General features: G+C 39.1%; 1 protein-coding gene across 1 annotated transcript in view; it reads left to right on the top strand.

Moving 5' to 3' along the window:
- Positions 1-6769, top strand: part of LOC108675166 — a 9779-nt gene extending 3010 nt beyond the window's left edge. Inside the window, exons 2-8 of the mRNA XM_018163156.2 lie at positions 73-296; positions 661-850; positions 1070-1218; positions 1780-1924; positions 2291-2434; positions 3381-3446; positions 4761-6769. Of these exons, the coding sequence (XP_018018645.1) occupies positions 101-296; positions 661-850; positions 1070-1218; positions 1780-1924; positions 2291-2434; positions 3381-3446; positions 4761-6006 (2136 nt within the window). The 5' untranslated portion in view covers positions 73-100 and the 3' untranslated portion in view covers positions 6007-6769. The remainder of the gene's footprint in view (positions 1-72; positions 297-660; positions 851-1069; positions 1219-1779; positions 1925-2290; positions 2435-3380; positions 3447-4760) is intronic.
- The last annotated feature ends 17252 nt before the right edge of the window (positions 6770-24021 follow it).

The raw sequence follows: 24021 nt of genomic DNA, 5'->3' as shown, positions 1-24021 counted from the left end.
AGATTCCTGGGAGTTCTCACGTTGATGGTTTCAGCAGGTTCCTGGGAGTTCTCACGTTGATGGTTTCAGCAGGTTCCTGGGAGTTCTGTTGTTTGTGCTAATGGAGCTGGGTGCTGACAAGACCTCCAATGTCTTCGAGCGTAACTGGCAACTTCTTAAGAACGCTGCCACAGCGGCTCGTGCTGACAAAAAGTTCTGGCAACAAATCCTGCTCAGCTGCCCTCGTAATCAGGAAGTTGCTGCAGAGACTGCAAGGCACTACATAGCTCACAGCAAAACGTGGCAAATTATCTCAGGTAATAATTATTCTTTGCCTAATAAACTGTCTTATCGTTTTCATATATATCTTGTGAACCTTGTGAACCTTTGGTAATAACTTTGTGAATAGTCACCGTCTATTATCTTATTAGCATAAGATCTTATTCATGCAAGTTGGTAACGAGTGTTATTTTAATTGATAATTGTGACGGGTACACATACGCTTTCCTTAGTATTAACAGAAATAATTTATATGTTTGTTTTTAAAACTGCAAAGGAAGGAATGGCCTTTCCGATTTTTTTTCAGAAATATTCTGCTTTGTGCAGGTCTAATGAATCATAGTGCCTGTTTGTCCACTTTCACTAGAACTCATTATATTCGAATGCTTCATTTACGTTCAGGCCGCGATGTTGACACCATCGCTCTGCTGCTGCCCCACCAACAGCCCTCGACGCTCATCGTTCACCGCTTCGATGGTCTAGCGCTCGTGTCATGGCGCAAGGTGGTCAACAAATTCAGCGGAAATGTGATGCTATGTCTTCCTAATCACCACCCTTGCGACGGCTATATTGCAGCATTGAGCCATTCAAGGTGAATGGTTTCACTGGGATATAGTACGATGCATTTACAACATTTTAAAATTATCATATGTTTGTGTGAAATAATTTCCCCAAGTTTGAATTGAGTGAAATCATTTACAACATTTTAAAATTATCATATGTTTGTGTGAAATAATTTCCCCAAGTTTAAAAAGCGAAACATAAAATCCTAGATATCAGATGGGACTGACGAAATTGGCTTTCTCTGCAGCTGCACGTTGTCCACATTTTTTGGCCGCATCGTGGAATCAAGCAGTATTCAGTCCCTAGCTAAGGTGTCGACGCCCGACGCAGAGTTCACCATCGTCACTGAGCCTCATGTGGACTTGGCACCGCTACAGGACAAGCATCATGAGCTCTGTAAGTAATATGTCATAGAATTTAAGTGATATGTTTATGATGTATTACCACACAAAAAGACATGCATGAAAGGCTGGCTCATTACAAAGTTTACTTATCTGACTGCTTCACACTACTTAAAAAGATGCAACGAGCTGGAATATGACGTGAATTATTTCAATGTCTAGGAAACTTTGTGCGCTATTTAATCGGTACACGAATATTAGTTGATTACTAGAATTTCGAGTAGATTGGAGTCTTGGTAGGATTGTTGAAACTATGTTCACTCGAACGGTTAGTGCTGGAATTGTTGCGAGACATTTTTAATGGAGTGTGAAAATATAATTATAACAACCTCATATCTCTATATAATCTAATGAGATCGACATAAATAAGAATGTTATCCCCGCTTTGTAGCTCACATTTCTTAACCTCTTAAGAGTGATTGTTGAACCTTGTAATGTAATGATCAAGTTAAGTTTACAGACAGAAGCGCAAATCGTATATATGACTCTAAAATCTAAATCATCAAACCTGACATTGTTGGCAGTCAACCTTCAAAAAATGTTCAATTTCTGGCAGGGGTGACTGTTGAACCCACATGTAAAGGGGAAATTGTTGCTCTACCTGTGTCTCCTCGCATCTGCCTCAAGGTGACGCCTGTCACCGAAAACCAGCAAGAGAGTTTGACTCGCACCACACTTGGGCTGGCTCCTGCTGACAACAGGTGGCGCTCTGAATATATCCTATATACAGACATATTTGTGTTTATCTAAGTGTCCGGAGCAATAAATGAACAGTGAGAATAGAATATGTACCAACATCATTGATTTGATGAAATGCATGGGTTAATTCAGGAGTTTGATCAACTCTGCTCAAATCTCGATACTGTGATCGGTCAGATTCTGATTTAATGACGTGAATCCATCAATGCACGCCATACTCTAGGTTGCGGAGGTAGGAGATGCACGACTGTGAGTTGACTGAGGAGCAGTTCTTTCCATTCAGCTTGTTTCTATTTACCACTAATGCCCAAATTCAATTATAATTCTTCATTAATACAAACAATTTACTAAATATTCATTTAAATCAGGTTGCGGAGGCTGGAGGTGCGTGACTGCGAGTTGGCTGAAGCGCAGCTGCTGGAGGTGGTAGCTGTGATACAAAGCAAGGGCCTCAGGACGCTGGTACGGGACAATGAAGTCCATGGAGGACCCAGCCGAGTGCTGACTATTCGGTAAAATTCTTTACATATCTACAATAATCACAGGGAGTCACAACGAACTTTTTATACAATCTTCGTAATTTTCATAAGCCTTGAATTTTGTTATGACTCCTGAATTTCCTCTTTGGGGAATTTGTGTCCACGTCAAATGGTTGAGCAAGCCCTCACGGTTTTCCTGTTTTCAGGATTTTCACTTAATAATCTATTTTCATGGTTTTTACTGAATACTATATAGTAAAATTAGCTTTCACTATCTTTTGCTACTATCTTCCCAGCTTGTGGCTGAAACGTTCATTCTCATAATCGCTGACCATTGATGTTCTTTTTGGTCCGCACTAATCTCATACGTCGTTCATTTACAGTAGTTATGGCTTTAAATAATTTTGCCGTAAATTGACCATATATAAAAAAACTACAATATTTCACCATATATATTTCATAAGACCATATTTCATGCCAATGGCATGAAAAACCGCAATAAATTAAACTACTAATTTAATTAGTTTTACTAATTACATGAAGTCGTTTCAAACTTGTTGAAATTAGGAATCCATTCAATTTGAGTTTGCATGTGTTGCAACATATTATTGCAATTGCTGACAAGCATGCACATTTCCTTTCGTCCGTGCCATTTGTTGGTACGAGATATAATCAGCCATGTGCACTCATATGTTAGTGAATTTGAAAGCGGTGTTATCCCTTTGTTTACTTATGGTGACCCCAAATACCAGATGTATCTGTTAATTTATATATAAACAGAGGGTTGCTGTGTCAAAAGTCCTGCAGGCTCAAGATTCCTTAAGGAATTCGTCACATTAAATCGTCTTAACATCAGCCGGTACTTGTTTCAATCCTATTCTTTTCGGTCAGATGAATGTCAATTCATTTATCCAAGCAGTTTGTTTTTACATATTTCACTGAATGCTACATGGAGCATAAATTTTCTCCACCACGTCAGAGAGAAGAATTTCGTGCTGGTGCTCACCGACAAACCGCCTGTGTCACCGAAGGTCGAATCCAACCGGTTGGTATTATCAAATTTTGGAACACTGGAAATTCATAACTTCATATGAAAACGAAGTCGTGACTGATTTGGCTCTATATTTGAGAATCATCCAAATATTTCATTGCTTAAAATAAGGGTCCTAGTCTCTAGCATAAATTGTTGCATGGAAAACAAACCCTTTATGACCTACGCGACTACGAGACATGTTTTTTAAGTCAGTACCGTTTTGGAATAAAAAATGACGTGCAAAGATATCGCAATAATTTTATTTATACATGAAAGCCTGTACCCTAATCTACTTTTCTACAGAATTTCCGTGAATATTGAGGCACTTGTCATAACGTGGTACCAGGTTTTGAATACGCTCCTGATAAAATTCTACCGCCTGACTTGTTAACCACTGCATCACTCACATCACATCGATCGCCATCATTTTTATCCTCATCTGCACCAAACTTGCCATCAACCTCATATAAGCACTAGAGACCCTAGACCCACCGGACCCAACTGAAAAAATTTACCCAAGTTTACCAATTATATTTCAAACTACCTTTGGAAAATTTGACCCTACACTAATTTGCCACAGACATTGCCACATGATTTCATGCCGACATTGAACACATCTAAACCATATTAGACCACTTGAGCAACATCATACTCTCGTTCAGACATACAATTGAGGCAATTTTACCCGAGTGCAAACAGTCGACTCCGTATCCATCACTATTATAAAATTGCAGCGCAGTTAAAAAAAATTCAACAGAAAGCACCAGGCCCTTAAGTAGCTCCTGAACAAACACCAATTTGTGAGGTGGGATTCAATTCTAGGCGAAAAATATACCATAGGTATATAGGTGCATTGGTAGACATGGATGTTACAAAATATTCAAGCCCAAATTATACGAAAACGTCACCATTCAGAAATCGCATTAAACAAGACAACACTATTTTAGGAAACATAGGTCAACAAATACTGCACCAGCCATATTCTACAAAACACTAGCCATACACTTCCCCAAAGACACACCACTGATTTACTGCTTCTCTACGTGAACACAGCATTCGACAATGTTTAGTCCACCGGACTACAATATAAAATCATCAAACTCAAAATACACTCGACCTTAACAAAACCTCTAGGCTAATTCTCAGACAGAACGGCATCCATCAGAATAGGCGCTCCTTTTTTATTTTTATTCGCTGCTATTAGTTACTACAAGGTCAATAGGGATGTTGATAAATGAGGAGAAATTGAATATCGCAATCCTAGAACAGATGTCATGAGCTATAATCTTATGGAAACATATAATTACCCATTTGCTGATATTGCAGTCTCGTTGCATCGAAGGACTTTGCCGTCGGTGGAGAGAACCTCTGTCCGCTGGCCTCGTCGTGCGGGGACCTGGACGCCGTGTACAGGAGTCTGTACGCCCTGAACGTTGTGCTGCCGCACGCGCTGCGCTTTGTGATGGAGAAAGTGTGCGCGGACAAGCCTCCACAAGACGCTTGCATGGAGTATCTGGCGCAAAAAGCCCAGATGTCATTGAAGGACCTACGCGAATATGTGAATTCTGAGAACATTGAAAGAACCACGTGGGTCCATTTTGAAAAACATGAATGTGATGAGATTGATTTGCGTCCATTTGATCCATTAATTCCGATGAGTCTGGTTACTGACTTTATGGAAATTCGCCAAATGACCATCATGGATGAACCGGATAAAGAAAGAAACTACAGAGAAGTGCAAGATCTCTTAAAAGAAGGCGAGGTGTGCAGGGAGGAGATATTAACAAACCAGTATAGTGATCCTTCTAAACTCGTCAGCGTCACACAAAAGATGACTCAGATTATATTCAAATTGATCAGTGAGGCTTCAAAGCTGCATGGAGTGCCAGATGCAGAATCAGAGCAAGTGACGAAAACTTGCCAATCACTGTTTGACAAATACGACTCTGCCGTCCGTGTTGATGCTAATGCTTTTGTGGCATATCATGTGCAGAAAGAAAACAGGGAGAGAAGAGCCAGTCTTGCCTCTGGAAAGGAATTTGATGATCGGAAATTCTTCAAAAAAGAGCGTGGATCACATAGGATTAACTCTCTTGGATCAATAAAATGCCAAGTGCTCGTCATAGAAGAGGTCTTAGGATCTGACGAAATTAACTTTATTCGCCGCAGGGCATGGGATAACACATACAGTTCGAGTCATGGCGTGTTTATCTACTTCAGATGTCTTGACACTCAAACATACAGTTTTTCCGACTTACTCAAGCAAAACTTTCCAAGGGCTTGCTGTGAAATAGGAGAGAAAAAAGTTGGAAACGCCTTGACAAAATTAAACCCCTTAATACTTGTAGATGGGTATGACGAAGCCAACGGAATGTCCATCGTGCTCGTAGAAGAAATTTTCTACAAATTATATAAATTCGAATCCAAGATCGTTCTCACTACTCGGTCATGCGATACCTCCCTAATCAGGAAAATTGTGATGAATGAAGGTAAAAATGCTACTGTTGGAGGAGCAAAGTTGCCTCCAATGAACACTTGGATGAACAGCTGGCGGTCTTGCTTCGGTGTCTGAAAGTTCTCGAACGTTCAAATCTGTTCAGGAGAATTGATCTTCTCTCTGTTTTCTTCAGCAGAAGGTTTCTTCTGGCTACTTGCCCGAAAATGACCAAATTCTCCATTGCAAGAGGCCAGAAGCACGATAACTAGCACCTGTTAGGAAAGAATTAATAGTATGGCCCTATGTACAAACACCCTTCTAATAGATTACCACGGCAAAAACAAATTGTTTTACCTAGAGCACTTGTTCCATGATGTGCCCAATGATGACCACCAAAATATCTTCCCTGAAAGCTGAATCAGCTTTCCCTATCTTCAAACGCCAACCTCTCGTGACGGCGTACATGAACATGGAATTTAAAAGCTGAGAAGTTGAAAATTATCGTTGTCAGTTGTCTCATCTGCCTTATTATCATTTCTACCTACTAACCTGCGTGCCATGGTGTTCGACTAATCCTATAGAATTTAAATTTGTTATTTGATAAACCAGATTATACTGCATTAATTTTGCTATGATTTTTATAACATGAGTGCTTGTGTGCACATGAACTTTAACGTTATGTGGAATTCTCAGCAACTCCGCAACTGCTCCCTTGCTAGATTGTAGAAGTAATGTTACAATTATCTTCGTACAACTGAAGTAATTATGAACATGTTTCACATGTGGGTTCATTAATTATTTATTGAGACCCACTACCTTCCCGCCCGACTGGAAACACAGAATGTGTTCTTATTTGAAATAATATGCGTTTAAAAAATACTTTTTACAGATAACACGTCTAAAGAGGCCAGTGTCTCTGAAGTTACTAATGCTCAATGAATAATTTTTTTATTTTTAAATATTTAAAACAATTATTTGTTCAATTTTCTTAATCTTAGAATAAAGTTTTTAATTTTTCAAATTAGTTATTCTGCCAATTGATTCATGCATTGTCTCCAACTTTACGCAAGTGTGCAAAATTTCACATCGATTGAACAGGTAGAAGTGTGTTAAATATCGATTATAAGATTTGTAGCAGACAAACAAACAATAAGAAGTGAAGTTAAAGAGAAGTGTTGTGTTGTAAAAAGTAAGGTGAGCTTGCGATATGAAATTGTTACCTGTGATATGTTGCTATATTAGATCTGCTATGCAGCTCTCTGAAAATGATCAGATTTTAATTGTTGACGGCTGAGCGCACTTTGTTTGTTATGGCAAACGGGCTTAGGAATAGATTCAGACCCAACCCTGCCACCGTGGATGTTCTTGGGTTCAGAAAGGAGGAGAAATAAAGAAAAATTGACAGCGGGATTTCTGTAAATCTATTGCTTCCATTTCTCTTCAACCATTCAATTCAACGATTTATATCCGGATAGACTGGTGTAAAGAAATAAGATGCAACGTTCAACCTAGTACTTGCAATCATTTATCCCCTTTCTAGCTGTTGATAGCGTAATGATTTTCTAGTAGAGGCTTACTTCCTGCCTAGGCAAGATTCCCAACTATTCAAGGAACATGCCATGAATACTAGAATTTATTTTGTTGATGTATCGCTTGTTTGAATTGGTTTGAATTCTCAGTAGAGGCGTAAGAAACTTTCAGTATGCTGCATAATTTTTGTACGTTTAAGTTGCAGTTGTCTTTGCACTTTGGGAGTTCAACAGCCCAATGCGCATGGTGCAAGCGACATTTAATGGAGCGTAATTAATGTAAATTTAATCGAGAACAGTCCAGAAGTCTCGATGACTTCAGCCTCTGACCTTCTTATTTTGATGAACTGTTATACGTTCGGGTCCCGATAACTAGTGTAGATATTTCATCATATAATAATAATAATAATCGCAGGTGATCATATTTTATCGTTGAAATGAGTCGATATTTTTGTATGATTGACAGCCGATGTTCCATTTACGTTGTCGGAAACGCAACGGAACTTTTACTTGTGAATTAAATGGATTTCAGCCTTTGTTAGAAATATTTTTATTCGTTAAAGCCTGTCTTCATTCCCCTTTCTCAACTGAAAATGACACGCAAGAGCTTGACAACCGTTCGCATGTAATTGCCTTAATTAGATGCGAAGCTTTATTGATGAAATGGTGCTCTCCAGCATCATTTACTGAATCGAATTAAGTTGAATTCGAAAAAAGTTGGATTACAAATTTTGGGCTTATTATTTGAAGAGTATGATAATTAGCTTTTTATCAATTTGAATGTAAATTCGTTGAAGGTTGATCAAAAAGCATATCTTGAAAGTCTCAATATAATCGTAGAGGCCTAAAGTGATATTTTGCTGAATAATTTTTTCATTCAAATTAATGTTTTGTAAAAAAATTCGTGTGATTAAGAAATATACAAGCATTTCTTCTAGCATTGAGAAGCATTTCTTCCAGCAATGCTTCTGCCAAGTATGGCACATGTATTGTAAGCTGACTTACAAGTAAATTGACTTACGGTAAAATCTCTGTTGATCTTCAATTTCTTAACAATCAATTTCGATACCAAGAATAAATAAAGTGTTTAAGCGTTAAACAAATAAAAGTAGAGTTACGTACTGCTTTTCCTCAGTTCATTCATGCAAAAGTTTTAGTACATCCAAAGCTCTCATTTTATTAATTTTTCGAAGCTTTGTTTTCAATTGCTTAAATAATCCAGTTATTGGCTGAATCGTGAATAACCGCCATGAATATGAAACGAATCAAAGCTAATCCCGGGAAATTTATGCGTCCAATTACTTGTGACTTACGGCACTCAACCTCTGTAGTGTGCACGATGGATTGCATGCTTACGGCACTCAACCTCTGTAGTGCGCACGATGGATTGCATGCTTACGGCACTCAACCTCTGTAGTGCGCACGATGGATTGCATGCTCATGTTAAGATCATGTAGTGGCGCAGTTTAATTAAGGGTTGGGGGGCACTTACAACCGGAATAAGGCGGGATAATTTATTTTATTTGCCTTTTTTGGTCCAATTTTTAAGAGTAGTAATTTTTGCAACCCGGAGTGTTATTTTTTACGACACATTAAATTTTACTTTAAAGCGCCGTCATGAATTTCAAATTTTACTTTAACATTAATAATAAGAAAATCATTTTTATTATTTTGCTTACTATGTGTGAGCACAAATTTTTCCGTGTGCACAATAGAATGGAATAATTTTCGTAGAATAATTAATAGAATTAATAAAATTCTTAGAATTTCAATAAAATAATTAGCATTTTATGACGGGTCATTATTGATTTACAATTTGTATTACTAAGCGGTACACCAGAGTTTGAGTCAAAAAGTTCATGACGCTTCAATTGAGGAGAGAGCGCACCCGCGGGTTCAGTATGTCAGGCCAGGTGCTGAGCTCACTTCTGATGGTGAAGACGAGCAGACGAGCGGCGTGTTGCCGAGATTTAAATGCGTTCTATAGCACAGCTTGTGTGCAGCCCACTTCAACGCTACCCTTCAATAATTTTGAAATAACTGTGACGAGAATATAAAAAATACATCTCCCGCCAAACGTATCAATCTCTAAAATATCAGCACGTAAAACAATAGCACTATAAATTAACCAAAAATCCACAGGTTCTACAACCTTTCTTCTTGCATTAAACAAAACTTATACCCCGCTTTTGATTGATCATTCCTCATATACGCCTCATATTCCTCGACACACCCTGTTTAAAATCTCCACATAAAACTACAGAAAGTCCAAAGAAAGATATTTAGATAACAATGACACACTGGCCCGACTTCTTATCTTCACAAACTTTTCACAAATAATGTAAAATTCCCGCCATAAACACTGTCCTCATTAAAAATTCTCTCACGGTCCATCATCAAAATATAAAACCGACATCTTTTCAATCAACTCACACTCCTTTCAAACGTCATAGCAATGAAGCCCTGGCTATTCAAAAGTTCAATATTACGAGTAATTGGTCACCACCTCCACCCCTGTACACCTAACCTACCCGAAACACCATAAACAACAAAGAACAGATCGTCTGCACTTGGTCAATCAACGCGTTCTAGTGTAGTGCCATAATAACGATTAATGACTGACCGAACTCATGGAGAGCAGCTCACGGTACAGACAAGACTGGTGATCTATTATAAACTAGTGATCTGACTTGCCAGACGTTCCTCCTGAATCTCGAGCGCCCACTCGCCGCCTTCGTCATCATCATCTTCACCATTATCTCTCCACAATCGTTTCACCCCCTTTTACATCCGCGTATGAAAAAATCAAAGAACGTTAAAAAATGAAAATAAGGGATAAAGAAAATTTTGTTAATAATGAACCACCACCCTTTCATCGCTTATCCGCGTAAACTTTCCAAAGCCCTTATGGGTTTCCTTCCAACTCCCAATCCCAACCCATCCCTAAATGAAACAACAAATCCAGTAATGCCCTCTGCGCCTATTTTTATTTCCTACCGTCTTTCCATTTATCCTTCCTCTTTCTGGCCACTCTATGTCACCTCCTGTTTTTTTCACTCGGCTTTCAAGTGGCACCGCAACAACAAAGACGTAATATAAATGAGAAACACCTGAAAATTTAATCATACCTACTAGTCTCGGCATAAAGTCCGAAGCCCACTGCTTTGAAACAGCAGAACCTAGATTTATTAGTAGAAATTAGTAGCATTGAAAATGTCCATTGATAAATCATTAAAAGAAGATTATTGTTATTGTTCCAAAGTAAAAGAATATTAATAAAGACCATGATTCCAAAGTAAACGTCAACCCCGAGCACAACCGTACCTAAGCTCGCTCCAAGTTTAAGCCCGAAGCATTCATTGACCAAAGACATCGGACTTAATAACAAATAAAGAAAAAGCCTCGTCCTTTGCTTGCATTCTGCTTCTAAGCCATTTAATTGGCCATACGCTTCAAAATTAGCACGCATAGTCAATGTTTAAACTTGCTTAGGCTGACAGAAGTGTCTGTGTGTAGTTCGTGGATACGAGTCCTCAAGTATTTACCAGCAGACCTCGTTACCTTTGACTCCACTGGGACGTTTAGTCAACAGTTTACATTCCTCGAGGACAAGGACTTCGTGGGTGGAAGCATCACGTCTATAAAAGGGCTGGACACTTCATCAAGTCCCCCGGTAGCTTGCACCACTGCAGCGATGTCGCACTCATTGCAGGAGTACGTTGGCCTGACGGTCCAAGTTCTTAGCCGTGTACCCGTACTACTGTATAGACTTTGTTATATACCACCCTGTTTTAAGATAAGTCTCATATAGAATGTGTCTATACTTATCCCTCCAAATAGTTTAAGAATCTCTATAGTGAGTATATTTTGTATAAGGTAAGCTTATACAATTTATACTCCCGGGTATCTCCATGTTATTTACAAAGAAATTGGGCTGGGGTGTCTCGTAATTTGGGCAGTTTAATAATTTCTTCTATTTCTCAGGGAGAGGTTCGAGGTATTTCTCCCCCCCCCCCCTCATCCCCAACAGAAGCACTTAATCGAAGTAAAGAACTTGATTTCGATATTTCAGTATTTGCCCCATAATTACCACTATTACGCAATAATTATCAGCATAAGGCCATGGTTTATATTAGGCCTAAGTTAATTAAACACAATACCTATAAGAATCAGTATTCGGCCCATAATTCTCAAGGAGCTGGAAACGCTCGGTTAATGACGTTAACTATTTAGGCTGGCTTGTATTTTCATTAGTGAGGCTGACCAGTATTTTAACTAGTGAGGCTGGCCAGTATTTTCACTAGTGTGGCTGGCCAGTATTTTCACTAGTGAGGCTGGCCAGTTTTTTCGCGGAATAAAATCCAAACTATAATGAAATTATAAAAATGCGTACTATGAATTGTAGATCTTTCTTTTGCAAATCGAACGGTATATGTCTCATTGATGTAGCTTCAAAACTCCAGAAGGAGATAGGTTTGAAGTGACAATAAGTTAACTTTTCAGTAGAGCCGACAAAGTCGCGCGCGCCTCGAAATAGACATTCAAGGGTGCAAGGTTGCAAGACTAGACGATACTGGAGCTCAATTTCTGTCACGGATGGTGCGAACGACGGCACGAGAACTATCCCGTACGACTGCAGGCGGATAACTGAAGCACAGCGTGTTCAGACTTGCTTTTTAAGTGGACTGCCTGTAATTTCGGCCTATCTTTAATGTTAAGGAACTCCGCCACCCCTAACCCTTTAGCGATATGTCGTGAACGCCTAAATGAACGTACAGAAATGGTTTTGGTACCGTTGGATAGGTCAGAATGTCAGCTTTAAGATGAGACTGAAAACCGGAAAAGCCAAAATCCAAAATTTTAGTGTAGACGCTCCCCTTAACTAGTGAGGCATTCCAGTATTTTAACTAGTAAGGCTGGCCTGTATTTTCATTAGTGAGGCTGGCCAGTATTTTCATTAGTGAGGCTGCCAGTGTTTGAGCATTTCGAGTCAAGTAAACACTGGGAGATTTCTGTGGGTTAAGCGTGTACAAACTTGATCATATATTAATCATATATTAATCATAAACAACATTAATAAAGATATTATTTAGAAATTGAATATAAAACAAAGAAATCTAAACAGCATAATAACATGTCGAATCAGAATGATTAAGTAAATCTTCTACGTATTTTAATAAATTTCCGTGTAAATAGGCAGTAATAATTGCACAGGAGTAAATATTATATAATATTATATATTATATCTATCGCTAAAATAATATTCCCAAAAATGTAATAGCGTTAATCAAATCGGATCTCAACATTATTGTAATACCTAAAAGACAATACATTCAACTATAATATGGCAGCTTTTAACTGTTTTAGGCAAATGAAGCATTAACTGCATAACAAATAATAAAAGCACATCTTATATACGGAAATATTGTGTTAATAGTCTCTAGTTGTTATTTCGACTTTGGACTGGCAAAAAGGGGAGGAGGGCTGGATCAAGCAACGGCGATCGAAGGAATTTCATTGTTTGCTCCTCCCTGTACAATGGACATGCACAAAGACCCTTGTTGCACGCCACGTAAATTGCTGTCACCATTGGCAAGTGACTAATTAATCTAAAGACTCTCGAGCACTCAAGCACTTTCCCGCACTGGCCGTATTCGCTATAAACGTTTCTAGTCTGTGCTCTTTTAGTGCGGTGAATTGAATCATACTCACGAAAAATGTTAAGATTTTAAGTTTAAGTTAAGTTAAGTTAAGTAAAAGTAAGAAGAATAATGGACAAATGTGCATTCAATTATCCGTATAACTCCGACGATTTAGTTTTAATTAGCTTTCATCTTCCATCTGTATTCTCTTCATCTTCATATTTTCTCTTTTCAATAGATTCCGGAGAAAGGAATCAGTGTCAGGTCGAGCGGTGATCAAGATCTTGCATGGGAATTTGTGCAATAAATAAATCATCTCTTCAACTACGACGCTAGACGTGGCATTTGCTTCGTCGTAGCCATCGACAAGAATAAGAGGAGCTAATTGCACCAGAACATCTTCCACTTTACGGCGCCCAATTTTGGTGCAAGTCTTTGGAAAGTTTTGCTCAACAACATCGGAAAAAGACGTGGCTTTGTTGTCACGACACTTGAAGTGGATGAAGAAGCTCAGCAACACATTGTGGATGTGATCTTGGTCACAACTCTGGACCAAATCCATATTGCATACTGTGGAATTTCCCTCAATGATGGCCAATTTGTAGTTACGACACTTGTGTTTTTTCCGATCTTTAATCAACAGTTTTTTCGGATCCTTAAGCAACAAGTCCCTAGTGCCAAATTCAATTCCATGCCCAAGGCAGACTTTCCTCTCCCTGTTTTCTTTCAGTACGTAATACGCCGCAAAAGCGTCGTCATCAACGCGCACAGCAGAGTTGCATTTATCAGCAAGTGATTTGCATGCTTCCTTCAGCTGCTCAGTGTCCTCATGTGGTATATGGTACAACCTGGCCGCCTCGTCAATCAACTCCAATGCGAGGGTAGTAATCGTTTTGGAATCCTCGACGTCTTGGGAAGGGTCAGTGCACCGGTTTGATAGAACATCCTCTCTGAATTTTTTCGCCTTGTCAACAAGTGCGATGATTATTCTTTTATCTTTCTTTCTCGGTGGATTATCGACGGTGATGGATTTCGATTCCAGACTTACAGAAGCGATTTGGATTAGAGTTAAAGGATCTAAAGGACGTAAATCTATCTCCTCACAGTCAAATTTATCTAGAGCAGCCCCAGCACACGACTTTTCGATTGGGGTCGCTACAGAGCCAGAATTCTTGCACTGCTCTAATAGATACTCGGAATAAGTTTGTTGTTGACAATTACTGGTGTAAAACGTCTCCAGAACAAAGCGTAAAGCCAGTGGCAGAACTACATTTAGGGCGTACAGGCTTCGGTCTTCGCAAGCCGATGCCAGAGTAGCAGTTTTTTCTTTTCCAGCTGCGGAGGCCTCAGGAAGAATGCCAGGTGACTCAGAACGTTGTGATTCGCCAGTTCTGAAATATAACAGGATTCATGTTGAATGACCATTTCTTATGTTTAACGATAATTCTTCGGTATTTAATAGTTATAACAAAAATACTTAAGATACAACCGAAATTGAAACGCTCGTATTTTTACTATCTTCGCCTTGCAGGTGACCGGAGCTCCCGACGGATGATTTTGGCAAAGCTCTCGTCGTACGTTATCTGTAAAGCTTCTGCCGAACATTTCTTGTGGGACTCCAGACGGAGCCCCACAAGTTTCTTGAGAAATCCTAAAATTGGGATGCATGCAATTATGAAACGATTTAGGCTGATTCTAGTTTTTATACAATCTGAATTAGCACTCGAGCCTCTTTCTCAGATAGCTTTCTGCCGCCTCGACAGGTAATTTCGGTAAAAGTCGTCCAAGCAACAAATCCCTAGTGCCAAATTCCATTCCAATTCCAAGGTCGACTCTCCTTCCACGTTTTCTTTCAGTAAGTAATACGCCACAAAATTGTGAATATTAACGCACAAAACAGAATTGTATTTATCAGCAAGTGATTTGCATGCATCCTTCACCTGCTCATTGTCCTCAAATGGCATATGTTGGTGGTGGATGCCTCCCGGTGCGAGATGCCTCTCGGTTGATGCATCACAAGAACTTGCTGTCTTCATTTACTCCTCTAGTTGGCTCACTAACAGTACAGTGGCGCTTGATACATAACAAGAACTTGCTGTCTTGGTTAGCATGTCACCTCTTGGTGGCACGCTGAGAGTACCCTCGCCTTTGACGCTTAAAAAACTTGAAAAACTTAATTTTTAATTTAAGATTAATTTCTTGCGACACTAAAAGTCACTAATCGAAACCACAATCACCTCAATGTCATCTATACTAAATTTACCTGCTGGGCTCTTCCTTCGAATGCAGCGGCAGTTCGTCCGTGAGAATCAGCACGTAGTTCCCCTCTCTGGAATGGTGGGGAAGTATAGAAGTAAGTATAGAAGTAAATAGAAGTAAGTAAGCCGCGGCGGAGAAAAGAAACAAAATGTAGGAAAAAATCTACTTTTGATTCAGAATGTTCTACTTTTATCGTTCGACAGCGAACGCTTATTATCCTATCTATTTTTGATGAGATGGTTGCCCTGCGAAGTTATTGTGATTTATATTCTGCTTTATTTCAATTTTGCTTCCATGTCATAAAACACATAATTATCCAAATAAGTCTCACTCACTTCTATTGGAAATGGCAGCTGCCGGTTTTGTAAAGGGAGCCATATATTTGACTTTAGGGGCTTTTAAACTCAATTTACCAAGTATGTATGCTAATTTCGATAGCTGGTCCAAGAAGAGGCAAAATAGACGTTATTAGTAAGGAGGTGCACAAAGAGGCGTTGGCAGAATTCATGTTGTATTGAACAATAGTTCAAGGAAAGTGAGTGGACATGACTAGGATACTATAAGCTGGTCATATATCATAGTGGCGCTCTATACATACGACTGTAATCAACATGTTGCGAATGGGGAAACATGGTTTGGCTTCCTGTTGGGCAGAGGCGAGGTCTATTTACCGTATAGTCATCACTCGGCTGGGTCCTCCATGGACTTCATTGTCCCGTACCAGCGTCCTGAGGCCCTTGCTTTGTATCACAGCTACCGCCTCCAGCAGCTGCGCTTCAGCCAACTCGCAGTCACGCACCTCCAGCCTCCGCAACCTGATTCAAAATAGGAATAATTTAAGTTTATTGTAAAAATATAGGGCATTAAATAATTGAAAATATATGGGTAAATTGACTTGGAGGCAAGCTTAATGAAAAAAAAAACAGAAATTCAATCCAAGTAAAACAAGTATCTTTTTTCAATCACAAAAGCTTTGTTCTAATTAATGGGTTCAATAATTGATGGTTTATATCCAACGATTTGGGTGGAATAAAAGTAAAATACTTGATAGAAGTCGATTTGAAAGTGAAAAATTGTTGGATATAACAGAATATAAAACCTTTTGGGACAAAAGAAAACAACTTATTATGAAACAATCGGAAAGCCTTAGGGATGGTATGTTCAAACACAGCTCTAATTAATTAATTCAATAAATTATTTTAATTAATTCTAATGTTCAAACAGGGCTCATTACGAAGTTTCACGCACTTGGAAAAACTAGTTTTCCGGAAGTGCAGAACTGAGCCGTAAAAAGACTTATTTGTTTATTTCTAACACAAAGAGGTTCATTTTCTCAGCACATGAAAGCAATTCAACGAATGAAAGGGACGCTTTACATGAACACCTTAATTTTAATAGTCTGTGACGATTATATATAAATTTCTAAATCTTACTTCTCAGTTCAAATTTCCAGTCAAGCCCGAAATCCAGGAACCAAAAGCTGAAAAGTATAGCTGAAATTAACGTATTTAGATTGCTGCCAAGTATTTGCCATTAATAATAACTGTAATTTTTTAATCGTCCATTTTGCGTCCATATTAAGGTGTAAATTAAAATTTCTAACAAGAGTATCACCTCATGTCAACTGGAGCCAAGTCAAGTATGGCGCCTGCCAAACGCGCGCTGTGTTTGCTGATGACGGGTCGCAGGGCGAGACAGACGAAAGGCGACGCGGGCAGAGGCGCTGAGCGTCCCTTGATCGTGGGATCAACAGTCACCCCTGTAGGGTTGAGAGATTATAACACATGGGTGGTGGGTTCAACAGTCACCCCTGCAGGGTTGAGAGATTATAACCCCTCGGTGGTGGCGTCAACAGTCACCCCTGCAGGGTTGACAGATTGGAGTCATAATGTCAATCCATTATGGCTCCAATCTCTCATGGGGAGCTGGTAGATTCCCAGTCAATCACCAATGTGGACAACGATGTCGATTAGTGTGGGTTACTGCATATCGCGGAAGATCCGACCACTCGAAGATTTGGAAATCGAATTTCCCTGAATAATCTATGCAGGTGCATGGCGAACTATCGACTGTGGGTTCTATCGTTGCAGATCGAAGTATCTGAGTGTTGGAAACTTTACAGAGCAAACCGAAAAATTCATGCGCAAACATGTCGGTTGGCTATTCAATCTAATAGAGTAATGAATCGAAAATTGATATGCACTCTAATTTATGATTACACAGCTTAAATTGTGTTCAAAATTGTGTTCAATCTAGTTCAAGTGATAGAATGCGCTATTTCGGGTACATTTCTTCTGATGCAGTTACGATTATTATACCACGTAATTATTTTAATACTTTGAAATACGTGTTTTACTAGCTTTCCCAGTTTGAACGCTTCCACAAAGAGGAACGTTTAAGACTTAATGTTACCTTAACCTTAATAATGTTCAGGAAATATCAATTAGTTTACCTGAAAATTTTTTATTCCAACGTGGGTGTATAGAAAACGTTTTTTACATGCATGATATAAATCTTCTGCTATCGACTAAAAGTCGTATGAATAAACTACTTCAAAGATTAGCAATGTTTTATTTAAAAAGATTCCATCATAAACTTCTTCATAGTTCATATTCAAAACATTTTCATACAGCTGCTTTAGCGTGTTCCATTAATCATGACAAATTTGCTTCAAATTTTCAACGAGGCTGATTTGAGGCAATAAAGAAATTGAAAAATAAATTTTGATGTAAATTGATCAGCTCCATTATAAAATTTAAATAAACTAGAGAACAAACTTGGAAAAAATTACGGAAATATGGAAATAACGGCATTTCGATTGCCCGAAAATCATAAAAAGTGGCAAGAGAAACAGTGCTTGTCTCCTTTACAATACGAGTAGTATTATTTTTTCGATTGAATAGAAACTGCGTTCATTCCTCTAAAATATATATAAATGAATAATCTTTAATCAGTTCCACCACATATGTGGCTATTCCTTGATTCACCTGACGATTGCAAGCCATTCGTTTCGAAGTTACAGTATGAAGTTGATAGAGCTCGCTGTGGTAAGGTGCCATGGTGGTCAAGTTGACTGAGGCGTAAACTCGGACGCGAAATTCCCGCGTTCGAATCTCGGAGCTGCATTCGACGTTTATCCGGTAAGAGAACTTAGCGGTGAATTTCTTGTAACTTCTCTGTATCATTAGTAATTAAATTTGTTAGATTGCAATTGATATATACGATGCAAGTGTATTAACGATGCAAATGTTCGACAGCAAAGACTACATAATCTGACATGTCATTTTAAATAGTAACGTGTCGATGATCTCGGAGAGAGAGAGAGAGAGTAAATTTTTAAATTTGTTTTTGCGTAGTCGACAAACAGTCAAACTCAACTGTCGAGCATTTGGCAATTAATATGGATTAGAAATCGATTGATGAAGATTCGACGTAGATCAATGATGATTCGGTATCGATTAATGCAGATTCGACTTTAGTTAGTGTAGATACGACATCGTTCGATGCAGATTTTTCGACTCAACAAATTATCGTGTGCAGAAACTTCAAAGATCTTCACCGAATCAGCATAGAATGCTCCTCTTTAATCGGTGCTGCGCCCCGCGACCTTGCCATCCTACTTATTGACTCCGAATTGGGCTTTGCCTTCATCGATCTAGCAGGAATCTACATCAATATTCTTAATCGAACCACATCTATCTCCGTCGATCGATCAAGACTTGATTGACTTGGTTGGCATTGCAAAGAACTGCTATCGTCAGACAGTACGGAGCGGAAAAATTCTGCTTTTCAGGAGCAGCAATTGCGATAGTTCAAAAGTTTACAAGACATTTGTGAGCGCATTTCGGTGAAAGGCCATGTGAATTGCAGACTGCATTAATCCATTAAACACATGTGACATCCAAAAACTCTTAAACAGACTCCACAATATGTACCTTTTTACAGACCTACACTTCATTCACCCGACACTAGTAAATTCTCACTCCCACCACATGGGGGACGAAAATCGTGGTATGTCGCCATACTTACAGAGAGTACTTCGTGTATAGAAAATACTTCGTAGTGTTTGGCTTGCGATGCGTGTTCCTCTGTTTTTCCTAGACACGTGTTGTTTTGTGCTGAGCTGGTTGTGGATGGTGTGATCAAAAAACTATGATTTAGTTTTCATTAATTTAATGTTTGATAAATTTCGGGCATAAATTTTCCATCCTCACCTGCTCTGTGCCACAAATGATTTGGGTGACGTTTGAAGTAGTTTTAATGTGCACATTCCACGTGAAACTAACATCTCGCCCAATACTTAACTTCACTTTCTCTGAAGAATTTGTGCCAGTTCGTTGCCTGACCTCGCAGCAGCAACTCCTAAGGTGCTGTTTTGGGCCAGATTCATTTTGAAACTCTCCTGTCTACGCTTCAAGTTAGATGGTATGGGCTAACCTTTTCAAGAATCTTTGGCCCCTGTTCACCTTTGAAACTATGGATTAAAGCAACCCATGGAAGCTTAGCTTGAGCTCGGTCGGGACTTTGGACGCATGCGTGGGCACGTGCTGAAGTGGATGTCGTCTGCGCTACGACTTACCTCGATGGTACACCTGACGTTTTGGATGCGACCACTACCTTGACCCCGGCATCTTACCTCTGCGCGGGCGTGGATCAGCTCCAAGAACCGGCAAAAAATTAGGCAGCACCAAACTAACTATCTCGTGGAATTGATGGCTATTTATACCATCTTGAAACTTTTTAAATAAAGAAAAGATTTCTTTAGCCTCCAGTCCATTCTTGTTTTGCTTGCCTATATCTTCATTTATCAGCTCGTTCCTCAAAGTTTTGTTCATGGTGTGGTTTTCACCATAGAATGCTGTTTAAAGTGATGTGACTGCTAACAAAACGCGCGTGGTTTTGTGATGTTGTTTTTGCGAATGGCATGGTGTTCTTTCAGTAGGCTATTAAATATCTTGGATAATTTTTGTCCATATATGTCTTGTAGTTAAATTCGTCAATAGTACAGTATTTTACCGGTTGTGATGCTTTGAGTTTTGGGAGGAAGTTCCATAATAGTATGTTTAAGCGCGTTGGGAAATATCAGAGTTGTTTGATATATTTTTTAACCAGAATTCTAACAGCTAGTTGCGGTTCTCGAATCTTCGCTGCTCCAATCTTGATGTTACCAACCACTTGGTCCCCGCAAGCACCCGTGAGATGAGAAGAAAATACCATTAACTTCAAGGTTAGATTGAATGAAATTCAGTAAAAGTCGTACATGCAGTCACAGAACTGGAATTATTTATCAAAGGTTGTTTATCAAAGTTATTTTTTGTCCGTGAGTATGTTTTCCTTCATATTAATGTTCTACTCTTACACAGCTCGCGGTGTTTGTGCTGCAGCGGCGTCAAGTCGAAATGCTGCCTCATGACGATGGTGAAGTCCGTGTCGGGCGTTGCCACTTGGGCCAGAGACTGGATGCTTACTGCTTTCTGAATGCATCCAGCAAAGTTTGATAGCGAACAGCTGCTCACAAAGGAAATTGACAAGTGAATTTTTTTAAGTATGCCATTGAATGTTTTTGTTCAAATTCAAATTTAAGACCTGTTTCCAATGAGTTAGCTTATATTGCATCTATTTACCTTGACGAGCGCAGGGCTTCAAGCATGCGGTCGCATGGTCGTAAATAGTGATGTTTATCTTGAAGATTCAACTCCAAATTTCCTTCGAATTGTTTTACCGTCTGGCACCAAGAGTCTGGTGCTCGACCATTGAAGAACAACCTGAGCAGCGCGGGCTGTTGGTGGGGTAGCAGTAGAGCAAAAAAGTCGGTATCGCAACCTGGGTATGTTGAAACAGTCGATTAAGTTCGAAGATACAAGAATTTATAAACAAGTAAAAGCTGAATACATAGCGAACTCGAGATAAATTTAGTGTGGATACTTGATTCATAACAAAAAAATACATTAACATCGATTAGAATTCGCTGCTGTTTGAAAAGTTGCTGTCTAGTAAAGTCTTAGCTGAAATAAAAAAACCCTCACGAATAATGTTTCTGCATAACCCTATTGAGGAAAAGTACAAAAACTCACTTCAGAGGCTGCTTTGAATGAGATTTTGGCCGCAATCCTGCTTGAATAAATAAAATTTAACATGGTTGTAGAGGGATAAAAAGCATATCTAACGCTAAAATTCAGCTGTTAATAATAAATAAATCACCTGTACTTATATTCCAAGCATTGTTATGGGCCAAGTGAGAGCTAGCAGTTGCTGCAACGATTGGATGAGACTGAGGGAAGCTGAGTAGAATAAGTTTCCAGACTCTCTTATCAGCACCAAAAACGGTCTCAACATTTTTCCCAAGCTGCCAATTACGCTGGAAGACATTGCTTCTCTTGTCAGCATTTAGCTCCATTGACACAAATGTCAGCACGCCTAGGAACCTGTTGGTACAAATGCTATCGGTCAATTTGTTGATTAGTCAAGTTGGTCCTCATATGAGACATTGAATGAAATCTTAGACCTTTCCAGTGCAGTGGTTTAAAAAACAAGCATCATGAAAACAACCAAGTTGTTTTGCAATCTGAATTTTACATTTTAACTAAAAAAATTTTAAAGAAACATTTATACTATACTGATCTGACTATGTTATATAAACTGTGAACAGATGTTCATTATTGTTCTTTCATCATTCAACTTTACAACACAGTAAGATTATGATAGCCTCTTTTGAATATTAATACAAAACAGTCCCCGTACATAACTCACTTGCATATCTCAGGATATTCGACGTTCAGAAAGGGCAACACGCCACGTTTCTCACGAAACTCATCAATGATCGACGTAGACGCAAATAAATCCTGAATACGTTTGTGATGAAAAGTGTATGTGTAGCAATCAAGTTTTTTCTTGGGCTGCTCAATTTTCATGACAACACCCAAAAGGGCATTGGGATCAAATGCACTGTGGGCTCCATCTTGTCCAAGTTTAGATTTGATACTCTCCTTTAAAGCAGAGACTTGGTTTTCTGAGAACACCAAACGGTTTTCTTCAATCATCTTCAAGGCAAAATCCCCTACATTAAGGAAGAAAAAACTAATAAAATCATCTTTGTCAACAATGGGAAAGGAAGCCAGCTTTGACAGCATCATTCTCTTATAAAGAAGATAAATGTCTTTTGTTACTTTTGCATGGGATTTCCATTGCAAGATTCGTTCAGGAAAATTCCAGACCAAATGACAGAAGAGAATGAGATAAATGGGCCGTACAAAAAGTAGTTGGATGTAACTTTTAAGGGAGCTGAAGCTCCTCATAACCCTCTTGGCTTGCGGAGTGATATGTTTTTCGTACATCGCAAGGAATCTTTTTTGGTCATTCACATGAGAAATTTCTGATATTTCACAGTCATGAAACGCAACGTCTTCTTTCTTTAGATATTCTCTCAGCTGGTCAGTACCACTTTGCCTCGTGGTGATGATCACACGACACTCGTGGTTCCTCATTTGGTTCACCATCTGCTGAAAAACCTTGAACGAGTCTTTATGACAATCATCGTAGCCATCAACTAGAATCAGAGGGTTGGACTCGGTGATTCCTTTGATAACAGTGTTAGGGCCGAGTTTCTGACACACCTTCTCGAAATTTTCTGTAACCACATCACGGAATTCTTTAATGGAAATATTAGTGCAGTCATAATACAGAATCAAATTGTGATGCTTCAGATTGATCATTTCTACCTTGGGGTCTGAGATGCCATGGAACTGCATAATCAAGTTCTTCAATAGTGTGGATTTCCCAGACCCGGACTCACCAGTGATGATAATGAACTTTTCGCTGCTATACCAGAGAAGTTGTACAAATGGGAGAGCTTCCACTGGTCGTGCAAGAGGTTTGACAGTCAAGTCGATGGGATAAAAAAGTTTAGAGAGTTCAACTTTGTTGTTAAAAAACAGCGGCGCCTCTCCAGACAACTTCTTTTCCAACATGACTTTGGCTTCTTTGTTTCCAAAAGTTTGCAAGAAGAAGCAACAATAGGGCTTAGCCTTGTCATCATTAATAAACAATTCATCCCACAATGCTTTAACCTGGGATTTGAAGCTCTTCACTTCATCAGCAGGGATTTTGTACACATTGCCAGCTTCATCTATCACATCATGCAAGGCTTTGACAATTTCATTAATTGTCCAAGACTTTATGGAACCATCTGCAACGTCATGCATGACAGCATTCCTTATGTGCGTGGCCTTCTTGAGATGGCATTCAAGTTGGCTGGTTTTCCTCACCTGGTGAGCATTTGTGTACGTTTCTTTTGATTCGAATATCATATACAAAAAAAGACAAATTAGATTTAAATCATATGTTGATGGCTCGTTTTGTAGCTTTTTCATGGTACTTCTTGCCAGACCGACTCTCGGGAGTATGAATTTATTACCTTTTTGTGCCACCAGGGCAGCATGGCGGTCTTCATATTTCTTCTTCTTTTGTTCAAAGTAATCAGCATATGTTTGCCCTCGCTGCTTGTCGCTGCATTCCCACCTTAGAATGGCGCGAAAAACTTCAAGCATGGGAACTTGGACGGTAAAAAGTTTCTTGTATCTGTTGGTTTCCTGAGGTGAAAGCTTAATTCCTGGCACTAGAGAGTTGTTTCGTCTAGATCCAGTCATTTCTGCTGGCAAGTATTCTGGAGGCATAGAAACCACAAACATATAAGTAATTTTTTCAAACTTTGCCAGGCATTG

Source organism: Hyalella azteca, unplaced genomic scaffold (genome assembly GCF_000764305.2).
Source record: "Hyalella azteca isolate HAZT.00-mixed unplaced genomic scaffold, Hazt_2.0.2 contig4106, whole genome shotgun sequence".
In the NCBI taxonomy this organism is placed as follows: Eukaryota; Metazoa; Arthropoda; class Malacostraca; order Amphipoda; family Hyalellidae; genus Hyalella; species Hyalella azteca.
Note: the sequence above shows the minus strand (reverse complement) of the source record. Positions and strands in the feature narration are given on the sequence as shown.